The sequence below is a fragment of the Gymnodraco acuticeps genome, unplaced genomic scaffold (assembly GCF_902827175.1).
Source record: "Gymnodraco acuticeps unplaced genomic scaffold, fGymAcu1.1, whole genome shotgun sequence".
Lineage (NCBI taxonomy): Eukaryota > Metazoa > Chordata > Actinopteri > Perciformes > Bathydraconidae > Gymnodraco > Gymnodraco acuticeps.
Genome location: NW_022989949.1, coordinates 1,193,830 through 1,213,832, shown reverse-complemented (window position 1 = coordinate 1,213,832; position 20,003 = coordinate 1,193,830). Strand labels below are relative to the sequence as shown.

The 20,003-nt window shown below is 41.9% G+C and overlaps 2 protein-coding genes across 3 annotated transcripts in view; one reads left to right on the top strand and one right to left on the bottom strand.

Annotated features, from left to right (window-relative positions):
• Positions 1-20,003, top strand: part of nrxn2b (neurexin 2b) — a 637,678-nt gene that overhangs the window by 336,514 nt on the left and 281,161 nt on the right. For both annotated transcript variants that reach the window (XM_034210531.1, XM_034210529.1), the window contains one exon: positions 2,384-2,503. In XM_034210531.1, the coding sequence (XP_034066422.1) occupies positions 2,384-2,503 (120 nt within the window). The remainder of the gene's footprint in view (positions 1-2,383; positions 2,504-20,003) is intronic.
• On the bottom strand, positions 8,245-10,885 carry LOC117542713 (zinc finger MYM-type protein 1-like). The gene is made up of 2 exons (XM_034210533.1): positions 9,406-10,885; positions 8,245-9,211 (listed from the first exon to the last, which is right to left on the bottom strand). The coding sequence occupies exons 1-2, from the start codon at positions 10,819-10,821 to the stop codon at positions 8,336-8,338; spliced, it is 2,292 nt and encodes a 763-aa protein (XP_034066424.1). The 5' UTR covers positions 10,822-10,885; the 3' UTR covers positions 8,245-8,335.

The window sequence follows — 20,003 nt, the reverse complement described above, 5'->3', positions numbered from 1 at the left end:
TATTTCATTCCCATTGCTTATAATAATACAGAGGCAAAAAAGGCACTTGGTCACATTTGTCCATTTTATGTCAGACCAATGACGAAGCCGTTAGTGCTGTATGTTTAATCACAAGTGGATATGTGAGTTTTCAAAGCAGTCTGTCGCATTACCTATCTGAATAAATGGCTTCAATTCCACAGAGAAATCTCATTGCTAGAGTTTCTAATTGACAATTAAAATATTTTCAGCCATTCATGACAGTGGGAGGTAACAACAGGATCCAGCCTCCCCCATAACACACACACACACACACACACACACACACACACACACACACACACACACACACACACACACACACACACACACACACACACCACACACACACACACACACACACACACACACACACACACACACACACACACACACACACACACACACACACACACACACACACACACACACACACACACACACACACACACACACACACACACACACACACACACACACACACACACACACACACACACCCAGTGATACAGTATAATGGGGAAGCTATTCAGTGACTGAATCCACCACTACTCATTTCCAATGCAAATATTCCCAGAGTTTGGCAATTACTGTACAACAAGTTCAACTTTGAATTAATGTCAAAGTGAATCTGAATTCATTTATAAGCAACACAAATCAAATAATTTTTAGTCTCTGGGAAAGCAGGTAATGCATTGTGTTGCAGTCAATAGCCGCTTTCACACCAAGTACTTTGCCGTACTTAGTTCCCAGCACTTAGTTTCCCCATGGAACTAAAGAGCAGATTGCGTTCACACCGGAATAAGGCCCTGGGGGTGGATTAGGCAAATGAGCCGCTGACGTCACTTCTTCTTCTTCTGCTTTGGGTTTACTGGCAGGCCTCAAACACTTCACGGCGTATACTTCCGCCCGAAGTCCCCGGCCGGAAGTCCCCGGAGTTGGGGACTGGCTTCAGTAGAAGCTGCTGGGACTCCCAGCAGCTTCTACTGAAGCCTTCCGAGTAAATCGCCAGAACGAGTTTTACGGGGCGTGGTTTGCAATTCGCCAAGCCAATCAGAAATTGGAACTTTTTTCTCCCCAGGAAAGTCCCTGCTCTCTAGCAGGGACTGAAATGTGGGAAAAAGTTATCATGAACTAAGTTCTCTTTTTTGGTGTGAACGCAAAATCCCAGGAACTATAGGAGTACTTTTCCCATACTTTTCCCAGAAATAGTTCCGATAGTTCCTGGGATGTTGCGTTCACACCAAAAATATCTTTTTTTCCGGGAACCTTTTCACCCCTTTTTAGTCCCTGCTGGACAGCAGGGACTTTCCTGGGGAGAAAAAGGTTTCAATTTCTGATTGGCTGGGTGAATTGCAAACCACGCCCCGTAAAACTCTGAAAAGTTTTTGTGAAGCTGCCATTTTATTTCCCGCATTAGCATTATTAGCATTAGCCCAGTGCACCAACGGAGAGAGACTAACTTATGGCAACACAAAATAAAACGTGGGATCGGTGGAGTGATGAGGAGGTGTCGGTGTTCTGGCGATTTACTGAGGGCTTCGGGTGGCGATTTACTGCCACCTAAAGTCCTGGACTCCGGGGGGCTCCGGGACTTCGGGTGGCAGTATACGCCGTGAAGTTGTTTGCGGCCTGCCAGTAAACCCAAAGCAGAAGAAGAAGAAGTGACGTCAGCGGCTTCATTTGCGTAATCCTCCCTCAGGGACTTTTCTCCGGTGTGAACGCGATTTACTAGATAGTTCCGGGGAAAGTTCCGGGAACTATACTTGGTGTGAAAGCACCTAATAGGTCTCTTAACTCAAGCATTTAAAATATGAGATTTTATTGTATGTTTTTACTCTGTTAAATACTCCATTAACATTATACGGTTAAAGGATTGATTCAGAAATGTTCAAGTCTCTCATAAAAAAGGTAGTCAGGTGTCCATGTGAATATTGAAGCAGCTTTTGTTTGGTATTACCATACCCCATGTGTATTCTGACCATTAGCAGATCCTTTTCTGTTGCACTCTCAATGTAAATCCACAGTTCTTTTGGACAAAAATTAAACTCTTATGGAGCCTCAGAAGTCTGAGTTAGGCAAATGGAGAGAATTCTCCAAAGCTCTAAGGCCTTTGTAGTGTAAGTTTCCCTATTGAGTTGCTTTGGAGGGATTGTTACAAGAGGGCCTTTTGTTGTTAAAAAGCCTGTAACTTTGGAAGATATCCACTTGATTTGTCTAAATTGGACTTCTGGAGTGTGAGCTTCAGATAAACCTCTGAATAAATGTCTTTGCTTTGAACCCATGAGAGAAACTTTAAATAGCCAGTATAAACAGGAGGGATGAGTATAGGAATGTATATTTAACTATATTGTCTTTCCTCCAGGACCCAGTACCACCTGTACGGAGGAGTCTTGCTACCATCAGGGGGTGTGTCTCCAGCAGTGGGAGGGCTTCACCTGTGACTGCACCATGACGTCCTATGGAGGTTCATTTTGCAACGATCGTAAGTGAAACCTTTCTTCTGACTGGCATGGTTTAACTGTGTATGGCTGGAGTGAGTGCTGCAGCTTAATATTTATTGGTGGTTTTCTGGCGTTAGGACTAGGTGAAAGTTTCAATATGTTATTCTGCTGTCTGTGTGGCACTGAGAGTGTGCTGTAACTTCTTCAAAGGTTTTTGGAAAACTTGTTACACATCACTGCCAACAAGTTAAATATTGAAATCAAAATATTAGTCAACAAGGCCTCATTACCTCCCTTCAGCAGGGAGTCCCATATTTTGCTGCACTCTACATTCACTCTTCTTTTTTGAATGTTCTATCGCTCGCACGACAGTCATAGTAACACCTCAGATTGTACGACTCAGAGTACAGTGACTGGCTGCTCTGCTCCTGAGGCACCGCTAACACACGCTGCGAGGAGAAACTGTGATTAAAGTCCTGAGTCCCTGCCATGTGCTCACCTGCTGGGCGGCTGGCAGCAGGAGAGTTCAGGAGGGATAGTATGGAGAGAGGGAGAAATACGTTTATTGTCAGTGGGTTTCTTATTTCCTAGATTGTATGTTTTATTTCAGTTTTGTGATAATACTCAGTTCCCAGTAAAGCTACATTGTATATTTGTGTACATTCTAAGGTGTGTACTAGGTGCATTGAAAAGCACTATAATTACAAATACAGCTGGTGAAACTGCACTGGACTGATAATAAAGATATGTTAATGGAAATACTGTGTTGTATAGATTGCATATGAAGCAGAGCTCAACATGAGCTTATATACAATTAGCATGCAGCTCTTCCCACAGGCTTGGTTTGAACAGGGCAGAGGCAGGGTGACAGGCTAATAGACTTGTTTGCATAAGTCTTTGTTTGCTTATTACGTATCGGGTGCTGAGTTAAGCTGTTTCACCCTCACACTTGCCTCTGTTTTCGTTACAACCACCCTATGGTTCTGTTGCAATGGAGTTTATCTTAAATTGTTGTCATGCTGGTTGCCATGTTAGCTGTGCAGCATATGATTGTGCATGACATTAAGGGGATGATTAGCAAGGTACTGCTTTGGTTCTTGGAAGAGTTGAAGTGAGGAGATGGCGATAATAGCGGCTCCGTCGGCATGACAGACATGCCGAGATAAGCAGGGAGAACCCCTGCTCCTTGAGAGAGGAGAGCACATGCTGAGAGGAGATGGCGTAATGATTCCTGCATTTCAGTTGTTGCCCGTTGGGAGTGTTCCCAGTTACCGAGATGGCTTCAAAGATGACAGGTAAAACTGTGCGGCACCGGGGAGAATACTAACATGTGTTCGGCGCAGAGACCTAATAGATGTGTGTCTGATTTGTGAGAGTGTGTAGAGTGGAGGGAAGGGCTTCACCAGCAGCCTGAAATCATGTAAATGCAGAGCAAACAAAGAATGATTTATGTAGGTTGATCTGTCTGGTTTAGCAGTCAGTTCTAAATTGCGTCTTAATATCACACATGAGAGTACCAACACTGACACTAGCTTATTATTGTTTTTGTTTCTGAACAGTACTGGTGATATGCTGTTTAATGTTCATTCCCCCCACTCTTTATCTTGCTATGTTTTCTTGGTTAGGGATTGCCATACTACAGTATAACACATTTGATGCATGAAAAGCACAATTATAGGACAATTAATGTGTACGAATATGTGTTATACCACAGTGTGGCAGTCTCTTTCAGAGTGCATGCCTGGCTATGGTTGGTTTCTACTGCCTTTCCTTCCTCACAGCATCTACACATTTTCCGACCTGCCCTTCTGTCGTCATCCCTGCCAGCTTGGAACTTTGAACACATGTGTCCTCTCTTGATCTTGAGAGCCTTCCACAAGTTAAACTCTTGGCTCCTTCTCTTCACCATATTCACTTTCTTCTCTTTGCCTTTCCGTACTTTCTTGACACACAAGCAGCTCTGTATCCTGGACTTGAACAAATGAATTGACAGTTATCTGAACCTGCCTTCCAACCTTCGGTGAATTTTCCTTAAGTCTCCTTTGAAATCTAAGGTAGGTCATTTGTGTATGAAACAGATGCTGCAGGTGTGGAGGATATTGCATCATATTTATTTTTCTAGTAGAAAACAGTATAATTGTGTGTTTTCTTCCCTCCAGTGTTAAATATATCTTCCCTACTATTCCATATGGTGTCATATATGTCTGAAATGGACGCCTTTGAAATGGTTTAATCCATTGTAGTATTGTAGTCGTAGAAATCAAATAGATTGCATCCTACCTTCATGTGTATGCATGCATAATGAGAGTGAGACAGGTGTACGGATTACATCTCGTTGTAGCTTTGCAAAGGGTATGGATTCATGTCATCAAAAGAAGGGGCAGCAATAGCCCAGTAAAATGAATCACAAAGAGCCAGCCTGCCATGTGACCACACTCTTTATCTCTCTCTCAGCAGCCATACTGTGAAAATGAAGTACTCACACACACCTTCTCGATAACCTGCAAGCACACACACTATTTGCCGACGTGTGCTGTTTATATTGTCTTTGACGCAGGCATTTGCTTCTCTTCTAAGTAAATTATTTTGCTTTTAAAGAATAATGAAAGACTTGAATAGAGTGATAGATCCTGCATTTGGTTCTCCAAGGGGAATTGTACATTAGCATAATTACTCTTCCACCATTGCTTACACTGCGGATTGAGGATGGCCTTCCTCCATGGCCATGATAGCAAAGCATAGAATGGGCCTCAGGTGTATACGCTGTAAGTGTGCTTGTGTGTGTGGACTACACTGCTTAATACAATATAAAATATGAAACACAGTTATCCACAGCCAACGACACACACTAAGTTTCTAATTTTCCTCAGTTTAAGGCCAGTCATCTGTTTCACTTTGGGTAGAAAGATTGTTATTATTTATGAAGGTTGATTCATAGTTGAATGGAGTAGAAATAAATATAAAAATGCTTCAATTTGCATAATTGTTGTAACATCATTGATCCATCCAAAATAAACAGAAGTCATTTGTCTTGTTATTGCAATAAGGTGGATGTCATCTCTCTCAGTGACAGCCAACACTTGATGATATCTGGAATACAAATAGTTCATCCTTTTGCATTGTATTTTTTATTATTAGAAAGTAGGTATTTAAGTTATTGGATTTCATATCTGAAGGATTGAATAGGAAGATGCATTAGTTGACCTTAACTAGTTGCTTACTTAACATTAGTTCACAAGTTCCCTATAGTTGTTATATTGTCCTTTGTTGTGCTCTATATATAAAGGTTCCCTATATCAATGACTCCAGGCTTATTGTTTAAACATAATTTGTTTTGTCTTTGAAAAGTCGCACATCATAATGCCCAGAGGGGAGGCAAAATAATGTGTGACATGTTGAGACGGTAGTTCTAATCCGGGATTATCCCGAGGTTATTCACTTTTGTTGATGGTGTTGATGAGGCCATGCTCAGTGCAGCTCTGACGTAGATTTCTCCCAGGTGTTATTTAAAGCAAGCTTCATGTTCGTTCCCTCCCATGTCTCATCAAAAATGCAGATTTTGCTTTCTGATTGCACTGTTGTTGTTTTTTTTATACTTTCCAAAATGCTTTCAGGCACAACAGTTTAAAATTGGTTTGCTAGGTAATCAATCAATCAATCAATGTTTATTTATATAGCCCAATATCACAAATGTTACATTTGTCTCAGTAGACTTCACAGTTTGTACAGAATATCAGTATGACAATACGACACCCTCTGTCCTTAGACCCTCACATCGTACAAGGAAAAACTTCCAGAGAAAACCCACAGTTTAAAGGGAACATGGGAGAAACCTCAGGGAGAGCAACAGAGGAGGGATCCCTCTCCCAGGACGGACAGACGTGCAATAGATGCCGTGTGTAAATTGAAAAGATAATACATTTTACAGCATATAGACCGAATGTTAGGAAATGCATGTGTCTGTAATAAGAAGATGAATCCACGAGGATGTCAGCTACAATCCTGTGGGAGCCATCAGGGAAGTAGTATGGTGAGAGTCAGGCAGGACCACAGTGATAGGTTCAGCCACGACTCAAAGTCCAGGACTCAAATCCAGAACTCAGGATTGAGGATCCAGGACGCAGGATCCAGGATCCAGGATGCAGGATCCAGGATCCAGGATGCAGGATCCAGGACTCAGAATGCAGGATCCAGGACTCAGGACCACAGCTACAGGATCAGCCACGACTCAGGATCCCGGTGTAGATAGACACCAAAAAGAAATTACATTACATTGCATTGCATTTAGCTGACGCTTTTATCCAAAGCGACTTACAATAAGTACATTCGACCAGGAAGACACAACCTTGAAGAAAACAGAATCATATAAGTACATCAGGTTTCATAGAGCCAAAACATTTCAAGTGCTACTCAACTGGCTTTAGATAAGCCAGTCCTTTATTAGTATATAAGTGCTTTGTTAATAGTTCTATCGCTCGAAGTGGAGTCGAAAGAGATGCGTTTTCAGTCTGCGCCGGAAGATGTGCAAGCTATCTGCCTGTCCTGATGTCAATGGGGAGCTCATTCCACCATCTTGGAGCCAGGACAGCAAACCCACGTGTTTTTGCCGATGGGAACTTGGGTCCCCCTCGCAGCGAAATGTGGGGGAAGCTGGGTTATTCGGAACATGAGAGTACACAGGTATACAGACAGAATGAAGAAGTAAGGTGTCCCCCGACAGTCTAAGCCTACAGCAGCAAAACTAACGTGTCTACGTACATGCACTCCCTTAGGATAGGGTGAGGGAAAGGGGTAGCAAGTAAGAAGTAAGGAACAGAGGTGGAGAGGCACAACGTGTCTGCGTACATGCACTCCCTTAGGATAGGGTGAGGGAAAAGAGTAGGAACTAAGATGTATGTGCCACATCTATACCATGAGTGCATTGCTCCTACAAAGTTGTTCTGGCACTGACACCAATCAACAGTTGTGCGTCGACTCGGCAGGGATCAAGGCACGTGTATGCCTCTCCCTGCTTCCACCGTCTACACACACAACCAAACGACATCTATACCATGAGCGCAGGTGATGTGGTTTATTTGAAACACGTATATACAGTTTATTTGTTAAGTGAAAGGAAGTGTAGCTAATAACCAATACTGAAAGTGAAAAACAATGTTGGCATGTTTAATAAAACTGTATATTTCATTTCCTCCTTGTTTCCTCCAACCCTATGTTGTACTGACAATCTTTATTCATGAGTGTCCACATAGCATGGCAGATACGAAAATACAGACATAAGAAATCCTTGAGTCTGATTGGCTGAATGTCTGTATTGGAAGTGATCACTATATCCTAAGGGTTGACTCTGTTGCCTTATACCCGTAGATAAAGGAAAGCTGTCTGCTGCTCACTCTTGTTTAATACAATTGTCAAGTTTCTGAGTTGCCATGTTGCTGAGAGGTGCGACAGTTCAGACTGTGGTGGCTGGGTGTGTTTGTGCCAGTGGCGAGCCGTGACTTTTATACCTAGGCCCTCTGACCCCCCTTCCCTCGAAAAAAAGAAGAGTTATTACGTCACAGCGTATACTTCAGCGGCAGTGGCGAGCCGTGACTTTTCTACCTAGGCCCTCTGACCCCACCCCCCTCTTCCCTCGAAAAAAAGAAAATAAAACGTTTTTACGTCACAGCCTATAGTATACTTCAGCGGAATATCAAAACAGCGGCCCGGGGTGCAAAACGCATCAATGACAGCGACCCTCTACCACACAAAACAACACCATTTATATAAACACCTATCATGACAGGACACCCACAGCCAAGTAACAATTACAAATGAATTAAGTCGGCACGGCGGCCCACATTGAAAATCACTTTGACTTACCTTTGATGATCAAATCACCTAAACACAAAGTCCATCCTCCTGTCTTTTTGGATGAAGAACTTGATGGCGTCGTCATGCAGCTGATCCTTTGCTTTTAAAGCAATCAGCAATTCCTTCTCGATCGAAATTAAGGCCAAGTCTGACAGTCGGACTTGCCCAGTCGTGGACCTCGAGTAGCTTTTTATGCGCTTCAGCGCAGAGAAGGACCTCTCCACAGAGGCAGTGGACACAGGTATTGTCAGGATGATGCATGAGAGGGTGTACACCTGTTTCATGCTTTCACTCAGTCCTTTTTTGAGGAGAAACTGATGAATGTCGGCTGGGCTTTCCCCCAAAATGTCAGACATGCCGTACATCACGGCGAGTTCCGTGTGCAGTCGAGGCTGGTCGAAATATCCGCCATAGCTCTCCATCAAACTGTTCAAGGCAGCAGTTGGGAAATAGTTACAGTAATGCCCGAACTGTTGCGGGTCCAGAAGGGCCAGGAATTCCAGCTTTTTGTGGTCACTGAAGCGGTTGGAAATCTGGGTTAGCAGGCTGTCAATTACGCTGCAGTGGAGCTCCCTGTACCGTGCACGAACGTCTCCTTGAGCTCCACGGCCGCGCGGAGGGCCAACCAAAGCCTGGGTTTCATCGTAGACGCTGTCAAAGTTCCCCTTCTCCTGTTCAATTTGTCGCTGTAGCTGATCCACTCTGGCCAGGCAGAACTGCATATCAAAACCTTTGTTCTGAAGTATTTCAAAAACAACATCCGAGTAGGAGAAGATAGCGTGGAAGGTTTTCAACCAAAAGCTGAAATCGAAGCTGGTAAGGAGGGTGATGTATCCATCAGAGCAATGAACAGTTTCGTCATCAAACTCTGTGTGATGGTCTACGATGTGCTCGAACACCTACGAGAGTAATGCTTAGTTTAGAAAAAACAACTTATAGACCTCCAGTAAACACTAAGATTAGCTTTTCATTTAATGTAATACTAGCATAGTTCTTTACCTTCATGTTTTTATGAGTGGGTAGTTTCCAACACTAAATCATTTCTTTATTATTGTTAATATTTCCATTACGTTCATTGTTATTATTATCTTACCTCTCTCAATTCCCTGGTCTTCTCTGCCACTGTGCACACCAAGCGAGAATGAAAGCACCAGCGAGTAGGAGCTGCCCGTGGAAGCCTATGCTGGCAAATATCATCCAGTAGCTTGGTGCGCTTTGCTGAGCGGCTGAAAAAGGTGGCCAAGCCAGAGAGGTGGGAGAAGAAGACCTTACACTCTCTTATCTTGGAAGCTCCCTTTGACAAGACGAGATTTAAGATGTGAGCATAGCAGTGAATGAAAAGGGCCTGTGGAATTGTTTCCTTAACTTTCGCTTGCACCCCATTCAATCCAGAGGCCATAACAGCTGCTCCATCGTAGCACTGCGCGACCACTTTGTCAATACAGCCACTCTCCCTCAGGAACTCCAGCAGCCGTGTAGCTATGGCCTCTGCTCGTTTGTCCTCTGTCACATCTTCGTACTTGAAGAAACGCTCTTTTATCCCATCGTCAGTGACATATCGAAGCACATATGACATCTGCGCCACGTTGCTAATGTCTGTCGTTTCATCCAACATGACCGCAACAAAAGGTGCCTTCCTCAGCTCCTCTTTCATGCTATCCGTCATTACACTAGCGACAGCGCTGATCAGGTCATTCTGAATCCTTGAAGATGTGCCGGTAAATACTGTTGATGTGGCGAGGTGTGTGTGCAGGTCGCTGTCATATTCTGCCACTAAATCCAGCAACTCTATGTAATTCCCCTTGTTTGATGAAGTTACACTCTCATCGTGACCTCGGAACGGCAACTCCTGCTTGCCCAAGTACACCACACAATTTATCAGGCGTTTCAAAATTCCTCGGTTCCTCTTCACCTTTTCATTATGAAGGATGACACCCCGGCGTTGTTGCTCATCCAGCTGGAGCTCTATCCTGGTGTCCCCAAATGTTTTAAGCCGAATAGTAGCTCTGAGGTGACCTGAAGCATTCTGATGGCGATGTGCTGATTTGGATAAACTTCCTAAATCAGAATATCCATCTCTGGCCCATGACCCACTGTCCGCTCCAAAAAGCAAGCAATCCCAGCAGTACAGCTTGTGTTCCCTGGTTGATCCGGTCATCCAGTTGTATCTGGCGTAATTGCCGATATTAAAATGCCTCTCGAACAGTTTGGTTTTTTGAACCAAATTAAGCTGTGGTGTTGGTCGCCCTTTGGTAATTAACTCCAATTTATCCGTGTAACTCATTCTTGAAAAAGACTCGGTTAGTAGTTTCGCAACGATGTCATCACTATCACTAACGTGAGCCATCGTGAATGAACGTATGCTAATTCCGCCTAGCTTGACCCGTTGATATATCACATGCATAAACTTGGCAGCGCAGCGGGCGGAACTTGTCATAAAGTCCGCGATAATAAAGCCCTCCCATTTAGAGGGAAGATATGATTGGTCAATTGTACTGTCACTTGACATTACTCTCTCGTTGTTTTACTATAGCGGGCCCTCTGTGAATCGCATAGAGGGCCAGACGAGCTTTTTTCATGTAACCATTCACATTCAAACAGAAACTGAACAGGAAGATTCGAAGGATTTATTTCTTTGGAAATTTTATTTTAAATACAATTAAATCAAGTTTTTTCGGTAAAAATATAACACAAATAATATTTAAAAAATATATATTTAAAAAAAATAATATTTTTTTTAAATGTTTTTAAATATTATTTTTTAGAATATCTTAGGCCCTCACAGAGGGCCTAGAGGGCCCTGACTGCTCGCCACTGTTCAGTGGAATATCAAAACAGCGGCCCGGGGTGCAAAACGCATAAATGACAGCGACCCTCTACCACACAAAACAGCACCATTTATATAAACACCTATCATGACAGGCTCCCACAGCCAAATAACAATTAAACATGAATTAAGTCGGCACGGCGGCCCACATTGAAAATGACTCAGGCCTACCTTTGATGATCAAATCACTGAAACACTAAGTCCATCCTCCTGTCCTTTTGGATGAAGCACTTGATGGCGGGGTCATGCAGCTGATCCTTTGCCACTCCAGTTTATCATTGGAACTCAATCTTGAAAATGACTCGGTTAATAATTTTGCAAACGATGTCATCACTATCACTGAAGTGAACCATCATGAACGAACTTATGCTAATCATACATCTATCGATTAGATTTATGATTCGAAAATAATAAAAGTAAGGTAGACATGTGGATATTATCCGGCTGAACAAAACGTGCATTTATCTAACAGGTTCGTTTTCCACAGACCTTATTTCGAGCTATTTTCCAAAACCCTATGGAGAAATCCCGTTGCTTTCTGTCGAGGGAATCCGAGCTCAGCTTACTTCCGGGTTTTAGGACGCGTCACTGCACCACTTGCATAGACCTCACAGCGGGCGGAACTTGTCATAAAGTCCGCGATAATAAAGCCCGCCCATTTAGAGGGAAGATATGATTGGTCAATTGTACTGTCATTTGACATTACTCTCTCGTTGAGTTACTATAGTGGGCCCTCTGTGAATGTAGAGAGGGACCAACAAGCCCTCCCGTCTTCACATAACTCGCAGAGACGGCATTTAACCCTTCACATTCCAACAGAAACTGAACAGGCAGATTCGAAGGATTTATTTATTTGGAAATGTTATTTTTAAATACAATTAAATCAAATTATTTTGGTAAAACTAATGAAACATTTAACAAAAAAATATATATTTAAAAAAAAAAGTTGTATTGAATGTTTTCAAATATTTGTTAGAATATCTTAGGCCCTCACAGAGGGCCTAGAGGGCCCTGACGGCTCGCCACTGGTTTGTGCGTTTGATGTAATTCAGAGGCTCCAATTCCAGTGCATAAAGCTTCTATTGTGTTGAGAAGTACTGTTTGCACCTCTTTGTGTGTGACCCCTTCTGCTGGTCAGTTTGCTGTGACAGGCCTACTGCACTGCTCTCTGGGGAGGCTAATGCATGAAGCATGACTTGGAGGAATGAGCAGATACAAATTAAATGTGGTATTCCTGCTTTCCACACACAGTCTACTGACCTTGGCAGCCACATTTAAACACAGGTACCATTTTTTGTTTCATTTCTTAAAACAGTAGAACATATGGTGCTATAACACACACACAAAACCTGGCAAACAAATATGAGGTTGTTGCACCAACTGTATGTATGCGCAGATTACAGATTAAGGCGCGACAGAAAGTAAAAAATCAGTTTTATACCACTCTTAAACAAACACACACAACCTGAGAGAGCATTTGTTATTCAGCAGCAGCCTGCAGTGATTGACTGGTCTATTTGTCTCTGCGTAGCGTATAAGTGGGCCACTTGGTATTCTGCCTTATTCATCTGGAACCAACTCAGACAGAGATGCTGTGTAAGTGCATGCAGTACGAGGGCTTTGTTTCTCCTTCTCACTCACTCTTTCATTTTCTGATTACGTGAGTGAGAAAGAAACCGAGATACAACAAGATGGAGAAAGACAGAGGGGGAAACACTGGGAGGAGCAGGCGGTGTCTGTGCATTCCTTTGTTTAACCGTAAGCTTCGCTGGGCGTTAGGTAGACAATGAATCCAGCTGCTGGCCTGGGTGCATACAGTTGTGCTGTCAGGCATACTAATGGAGTACAGAGTTCCACTGTGTCCACTGCTGATTTCAATCTGCCCTTCCCAATCCCTTATGTCTTTTTATTTTCTCTCTATATTACTGCACTGTTTTTCTGGGTATGTATAGATTGGCCATAACACTTGAGTCACTTGAAAACATCTTAACTGCTTATCTTAACATTTCAAATATAGGAAAATCTTCCTATTTCAAAAGCAATTGCTAGGCTGTTTCCTATATCAAACTTCCTCATGTAACTTTAACTGTACATTTTTCAACTGGTACTCGTCCTGTCACTGTCTAGTTTCATCATCTTGCTGTTATGGATTTAAAAAGAGAGACGTTCAATTTAACAATGAAAAATCTGACTTATTTATTTCAAGCAAAGAAAACTCAATTGTGTTGACTGATGAATGTGAGTCCATGTATCGTTTGTCTTTTTAATTCAGTGCAGGGCCTGATTTAGGATACTTATTTTGGGAATTTGTTCGGTTAGCATTGATCTGTAAAAGTTCTCTAAGTTCAAATGATTATTTTCATGCCTTCCTAAACTGAGATAAGCTAGTGTTTTAGTCTTTGGGAGTTTCTTTAATGAGGCCTCAGAGAAACTGATGGGCTCATAGGTCTTCTGTTCCTGGTTAGAAATTGCATGTTGCCGCTGTGGTGGAAATCTGACACTTTTACTATTAGTGAAAAATAAATGTTCCACTATATTTTGATACTTTGTGCGAGATCAAAACGTACATACAAGTAGCACATTGACCTCTTTGTTTGGATATGCATTCCATAGAGAACCGCAGTGACGCGTCCTAAAACCCGGAAGTAAGTTAGCATTTGTACAACTTCCGGTTCCTTCGATAAAAAGCAATGCTATTTCTCCATGGGATTTTGGAAAATAGCTCCAAATAAGGTCTGTGGTTGAGACACATTGAAGAGACAGATCACGTTTTGTTCTACGACATTAAATCCATCAGCAGTGACCCCGCTGGTGATTTTTGGAGAGTTGACGTGTCTGAAAAACGATGGTTGTTAACAAGTGGCTGAATACAGAAGTTGTCCAGGTCGTTTTACGTCATTACACCGAACACGTAAACACTCCTCTGAGTTTGTTTTCCCTGTTCTGCTTGAAAGCAAGTACCTGCCTTCTGCAAACTGTTCAAATAAATGCTTCAACTCGTACCATTTACAATCTGTATGTTTGAATATGGATCTTAAGTTGGCGTGACGTTGAAGCAGCGACCCTGCTGTAGTTCCTTTATAGCATAATGTTAGCATTTTGCTTCTTGTGACTAGATTTATGCTTTGAAAATGATAAAAGTAGGATAGACATGTGGATATTATCCGGCTGAACAAAACGTGATCCGTCTCTTAAATGTGTGTCAACCACAGACCTTATTTAGAGCTATTTTCCAAAATCCTATGGAGAAATTGCATTGCATTTTTGACGAAGGAACCGGAAGAAGTTTACATCCGGGTTTTAGGCCGCATCACCGCGGTTCTCTATGTAGCTCCGTTATTGAAATAGGGGCAGCCAGAACATGAAGTGACTTGCCTTCAACAACCCTAGAGGACTTAGAGCAGCTCACTAAGTGTTGCACTCATTGCTTTTACTAGCCTACTGTTGCTACCTAATAGGCTTGATAGGTTTCAACAGGCATTGGTCATGCCTACCCGCTCTTGTATTCTCTCCTCACCCAAATGTAATGAAAGCTGATTACTGAAATGCATTTCCCTCTCATCCTGAATGGCAACTCTGCAGGTGATCATTTGTTTGGTACATGAAAAGATGGGGGACAGAAAGGAGAGACAAGAAATCTGAGAAAATAAAATCAAAGATGGCTACTGGTCTTTGTGAATCCTTCATCACAGTGTGTCTAATGCACTTGGTTTAGGCCTGACATCGATTGTCAGGCTGTTTGTTGTGATGAAGGTCACTCTTGCTTCAACATGGACTCTGTGTGCAGCACAGCATGGATCAGGACAGCCTTAAGGGGAAGCTTTAGGTTTCAGATTTTCTCATCAACCTTTGAAAGACTAAGGTAGAATGATAAGCAGAGCTGCAAACGTCAAAGAGAAAAAAAATCAAACATCATGACCCAATAAGAGACATTTCACCCAAAAATCTGTCTGAAAGAAGGACAAGTGTGTAGAAAGATAAACATGTCGGACCAGCTTTTTTTCATTGCTAATATTCTCTAAAATGTGTTGTTTGTTGTTGTCACTCACTCCTCCCACCTCTTCGCTTCTTCCATCCTCTCTCTGCACAATTTGCCAGACGGCGCCAAAGAGCTGCTGTCCGGACCTAGCAATTAACCGCCACCTCATTAGTCCAGATACACAGTGTGAATCCTAAATAATCACTTGGCTTGCATTTTTTCATGCCCTTAAATGCACACACACACACACACACACACACACACACACACACACACACACACACACACACACACACACACACACACACACACACACACACACACACACACACACACAAACCCTCTCTACTTCTCGGTTGTGGGCTGCTCCATACATGAGATAGAGAGAGACCGCGGAGGTTGCAGCTTTTTTCAATGTTCAGACACTTTGAGTGAACGCATGGGCAGAGAAATGAGAGAATGTATGGAGAGCAGAGAAAAAGAGGAGAGTGCAAGTAAGGAATGAAATGTGTTTGGGCAGGCAAAGGCAAATGTGGTTCCTTGAAAAGAGGGGAAAGCACAACCCAATTGGACTTTAGAAGGCACCATGTAAAGAGCTTGAAGGGGATGGGTTAAGGATAGACGGCCATATTGTTTGGCCTGTGGTGCCGAGGATGGTACTCTAGGTGAAAGTAATAGCGTGGCATATGGCTTGAGTGGAAACCGTGCCTTTTGACTGGGATTTTCAATTACTGTGCCAGTGATATGTAATGATTAAATAAGCAATCACATCTGTTCATCTTTAAAACCATAAGACTCATATGTGTAACCCCTATGAGCTAAAAGTCATTTAAGTTATGATAACATTTCCTAATCGAAATGTCCTTAAACAACAAAAACTTTATTATATATTTTGTTGACTTGTGTTCTTACATTATCTGATACATGTATTCATGTTTCAGATTATTTACTCTGCACGTGCAAAAGCATAAGCTTTACAATCTAACTTTTTTTGATTCAGTTATTGGCAATTTTTTTAGATACACTATTTATAGCTTCATTGTTTTTAACTTTATATTTTAATATAATGGCCATGTTATTGTGAAACTGCTTTATTTAGCTTTTACCAGTTCTATCCACCTTGTCTCTTTTTGCTCGGAGAGGATAAGACCTCTGCAAATAATTTGGCACTCACTAGCATCCTGAACGATAAAACACTACTCAACCCCAATATCTGTTTATCTCTGGTCCTGGTAGCTTTGCTGAGTCAGACCTCGACTGATCATTTCATTACAAATACCAACATAAAGTCCCTGATGAGTTTTTATTTTGTGTGAACCCAGTGCAGATATTCCACTCCTTGCTTGGGTTTAATTAAAGACAGGGTGAGCTTTTAAACCACGATGTGCATGACATGACAATTAATGGGCCTTTGTAATTGCTTGGAGACCACTCCAGCCACTTGCAGACATTATCAAAAGCTTTTCACTGTGCACTGGAGTGAGAACAAGAGAGGTGGGAGGGATATGTGTGCGTGTGTGGAGCTGGCAAAAAAAGGGGAGAGCAATTATTTCTCAGATCACACATTTCATATTAATCAATTCCTTTGTTGATGCAAATATCAGCATCACACCTCTGACCTCTGACTAATGTCAATACTCTGGACCTGATTGAATTCAGCGGAGCAAATGCATTTGCAAATACCATAAACATCTTCTGCAATCAAACGTGACTCAGATAGACATGCTGTGTGTGTGTGTGTGTGTGCGTGCGTGCGTGCGTGCATGCGTGCGTGCGTGCGTGCGTGCGTGCGTGTGTGTGTGTGTGCGTGTGTGTGTGTGTGCGTGTGTGCGTGAATAGCATGACCCAGACAAAGTCACAAGCAGGTGATAAAAGGCCCTCAGCCACTTGTTCATTGTTATTTGTTCTAACTTGCTCGGACTCATTGGTTGAGTATGATCTTCCTTTACAAGACCTTTTATTTTTGTATCTTACCTTTATTTGTTCTCAACCTCAATAGTATTGTGTTGTAAAACCAAAATGCCGTTATAAAAACATAAAATTGATCTCCTTTGCAGTTTCTCCAAAAGCTTGTCAAAATATGAGGCAGTACGCCTTGGGAACTTTCTGCTGGGCTGTGTGCCAGCATGGAGATGACTTTATAGGTCTCTGTTGCCTTTGCTACTGTTGTCCCTGAGCAATTGGGGTTACATTGTTTGAAGCATCATAACCCCTGCAAAATGTCTTGTTTTAACATCAGATTTGTATCTTTTTGGTCTGATAATATTGGTCTGGCATGGTTTAAATAGTGTATAGCAATTCAAGTTGTACGAATTATAGCATTAGGCTAACTATTAGTCTCTAGAGCTTGTTTCCAACAGCACCCCTAATTTTGAAACCCCATTTATTTTAAATGCCATTTTATAATCATTCATATTTGACTTTTTTTTCTGTTGTGTGACTCTATCATAAAACATATGTATCTTTGCTTTACCTGGCCTTAAATGTATAAGTAAGATAGAGTTGGACTGTACAGTGCTGTGTTCTCACAATAAGCCTTTGACCATGTCCCTTTTCTGTTGTCACAGTACTCATAAAGATGAGCCTCTTCCCCTGTCTCATACTTGTGAGAGCTTATCATTTATTCTACCATGAATGACAGCTGCAATACAAGAGGAGCAGAGTTTATCATTTGAAGTGCTGACCACCTGAAGTAATAGCATGTCATTTAGGGATGACCGCACTCCCAGAATACATCTTGTATATTATCCCCACATGTAATGGGGAGGGAAATACTGCTATGTACAACAGTCAAATTCCCTCGTATTTTCTCTCTCTCTACATCCACTCACAAACACACAGGGAACTCTGCTGAGAATGCCAATGTTTCCTTAGGGCATCAGGACGGAGAGAACTTTACTCAAGTTGACATGGTAGATCATCAGGACTGACACGTACACGCACGCACGTGCATACAAACCCACATCCTCCTTGTTTATATCCCTGTGGGGGTTGAGCTGTCGATAAGTTGAGCAGACAGTCTCCTCTTCACCTTGTCTTCTCTCTCCATCATGTCCTCTTCCTCTACTCCTGTAACTCCCTGCCCGTTTCCCCCATAGTGCTTCCATTATTATTTGCTGCTCCCTGTAGGCTAAGGGAATACTATGTTACTAACATTTAAAGGAATATGTATATGATGTAAAAGGAATCTCACTGATCACACTCTTTTTGACCTGGCTTTGGTTGGACCATATAATATTATGCAATGTATTTTACAGCCAGTACAATGAATGTGGAAAAGGCCCTATTGTTCATACTTTTCTCTGTAATATAATGCCTACTCCGTAATATACTGTAATGCCTACTCCATGTCTAATGTCCATTCATTGAACATGAGTTTGGGCCATATAGATGTAATAATTGTCCAAATCAAGGGGTGATAATCCAGCAGAGTTCATGTACATGTCAGTCTGTTCTTGTCCATGTGCCGATGTGAATGTAAGACATGGATGTGCATCAGTGTAGTGCATTCTGACTCCCTTCCGAACCCTTGCTGTTATATGTTGTAGTCTTTTGGACTAAAACGACCCTCTCATCCTCCCCTCTGTCCCTAGACCAGTAATGGAATCCCCCAACTGGAAACACAGTGGCCATTTTGAAGCGGGCCTGAATCAGGTGACCAGTGAGGTGATAAATGATAGCGGCTAAAGAAGGCGATACATCAGGAATATCCCTTTTCTCATGAGGTGCATTTCTGTCCATACATTCTGACAATGTAATAGATTTTATTTTGCCTCTCGCTGATCCTCAAACCCCTTTTGCTAAAGCCCTTTGTGGTAATGTATATCATCTTCAAGTTGTTGTTTTTTTGCAATGTGCCCATAAAGAGAACTTATTGATATTTAATTGTGCGGGAAAATAAATATTTTATTTAGTACCGTGACACAAATGCGCTATAAAACCTCACCTTCAGTGTATAGACGACAGTGTGTTTGCTTTTGATTAAGATCTTATGCCGCACAGGAAATATGTGGACACTTTGTATGTGCTTTTGTGCCCCTGTATTACTCTACATTCTATACGTTATTGCTTTGTGGTTGTTCATTGCACTCCTACAGATGACATGTGAATAGAAAGGAGAGCAAAAGAAGACGTAGACAGAGGCAGAGAGACATGTAACAGTTGTGAAAGCCTTTCAGCTGTCAAGGAACAATGTCACATTTACAGTTGGACTGTATAAATAAGCATTTTCCCCCACTTCTTTCTTTTGTCATCCTTCCCAGTCCTTTTTATTTCCATGAATGAACTACACCAAACAATCATTTTAAAGTAATATGCTTTTAGTTGAGTTATTTTTGATTTACTGGCACCTGAACCATATATTTCATGTTATTACAAATATCAAAGCAATGCGTAATAGTTACTCAGTTATTTAAAACCAGAAGTGCTGATGTACATTTGACACTATGTCCTTACTACATGTTCAATAGTAGTATATGTAATATTTTTGTTTTGCTTGCTGTACTGTTTTATTGACAGTTACTGTGTGCACATTTAATAATTTAAATCAATTAATTTCATTATTTCGAAGACACATACAGAGGTGTACAGTAGTATTATAATTGTACTACCAGCGCACATTTTCTAAGGACTCAGCTATCTTAAACAGATCAAATATTCCATTTGCTCAGTGTATTTCAAATGAAAACCTTCCCGCAATTTGAACTCGACCTGATCTCTGCTTCACTTTTAATACAATGGTTGGCACTCACTCCATAATTGTATATCCTTTGTATCTCTTGCTAACATACACACACACACACACACACACACACACACACACACACACACACACACACACACACACACACACACACACACACACACACACACACACACACACACA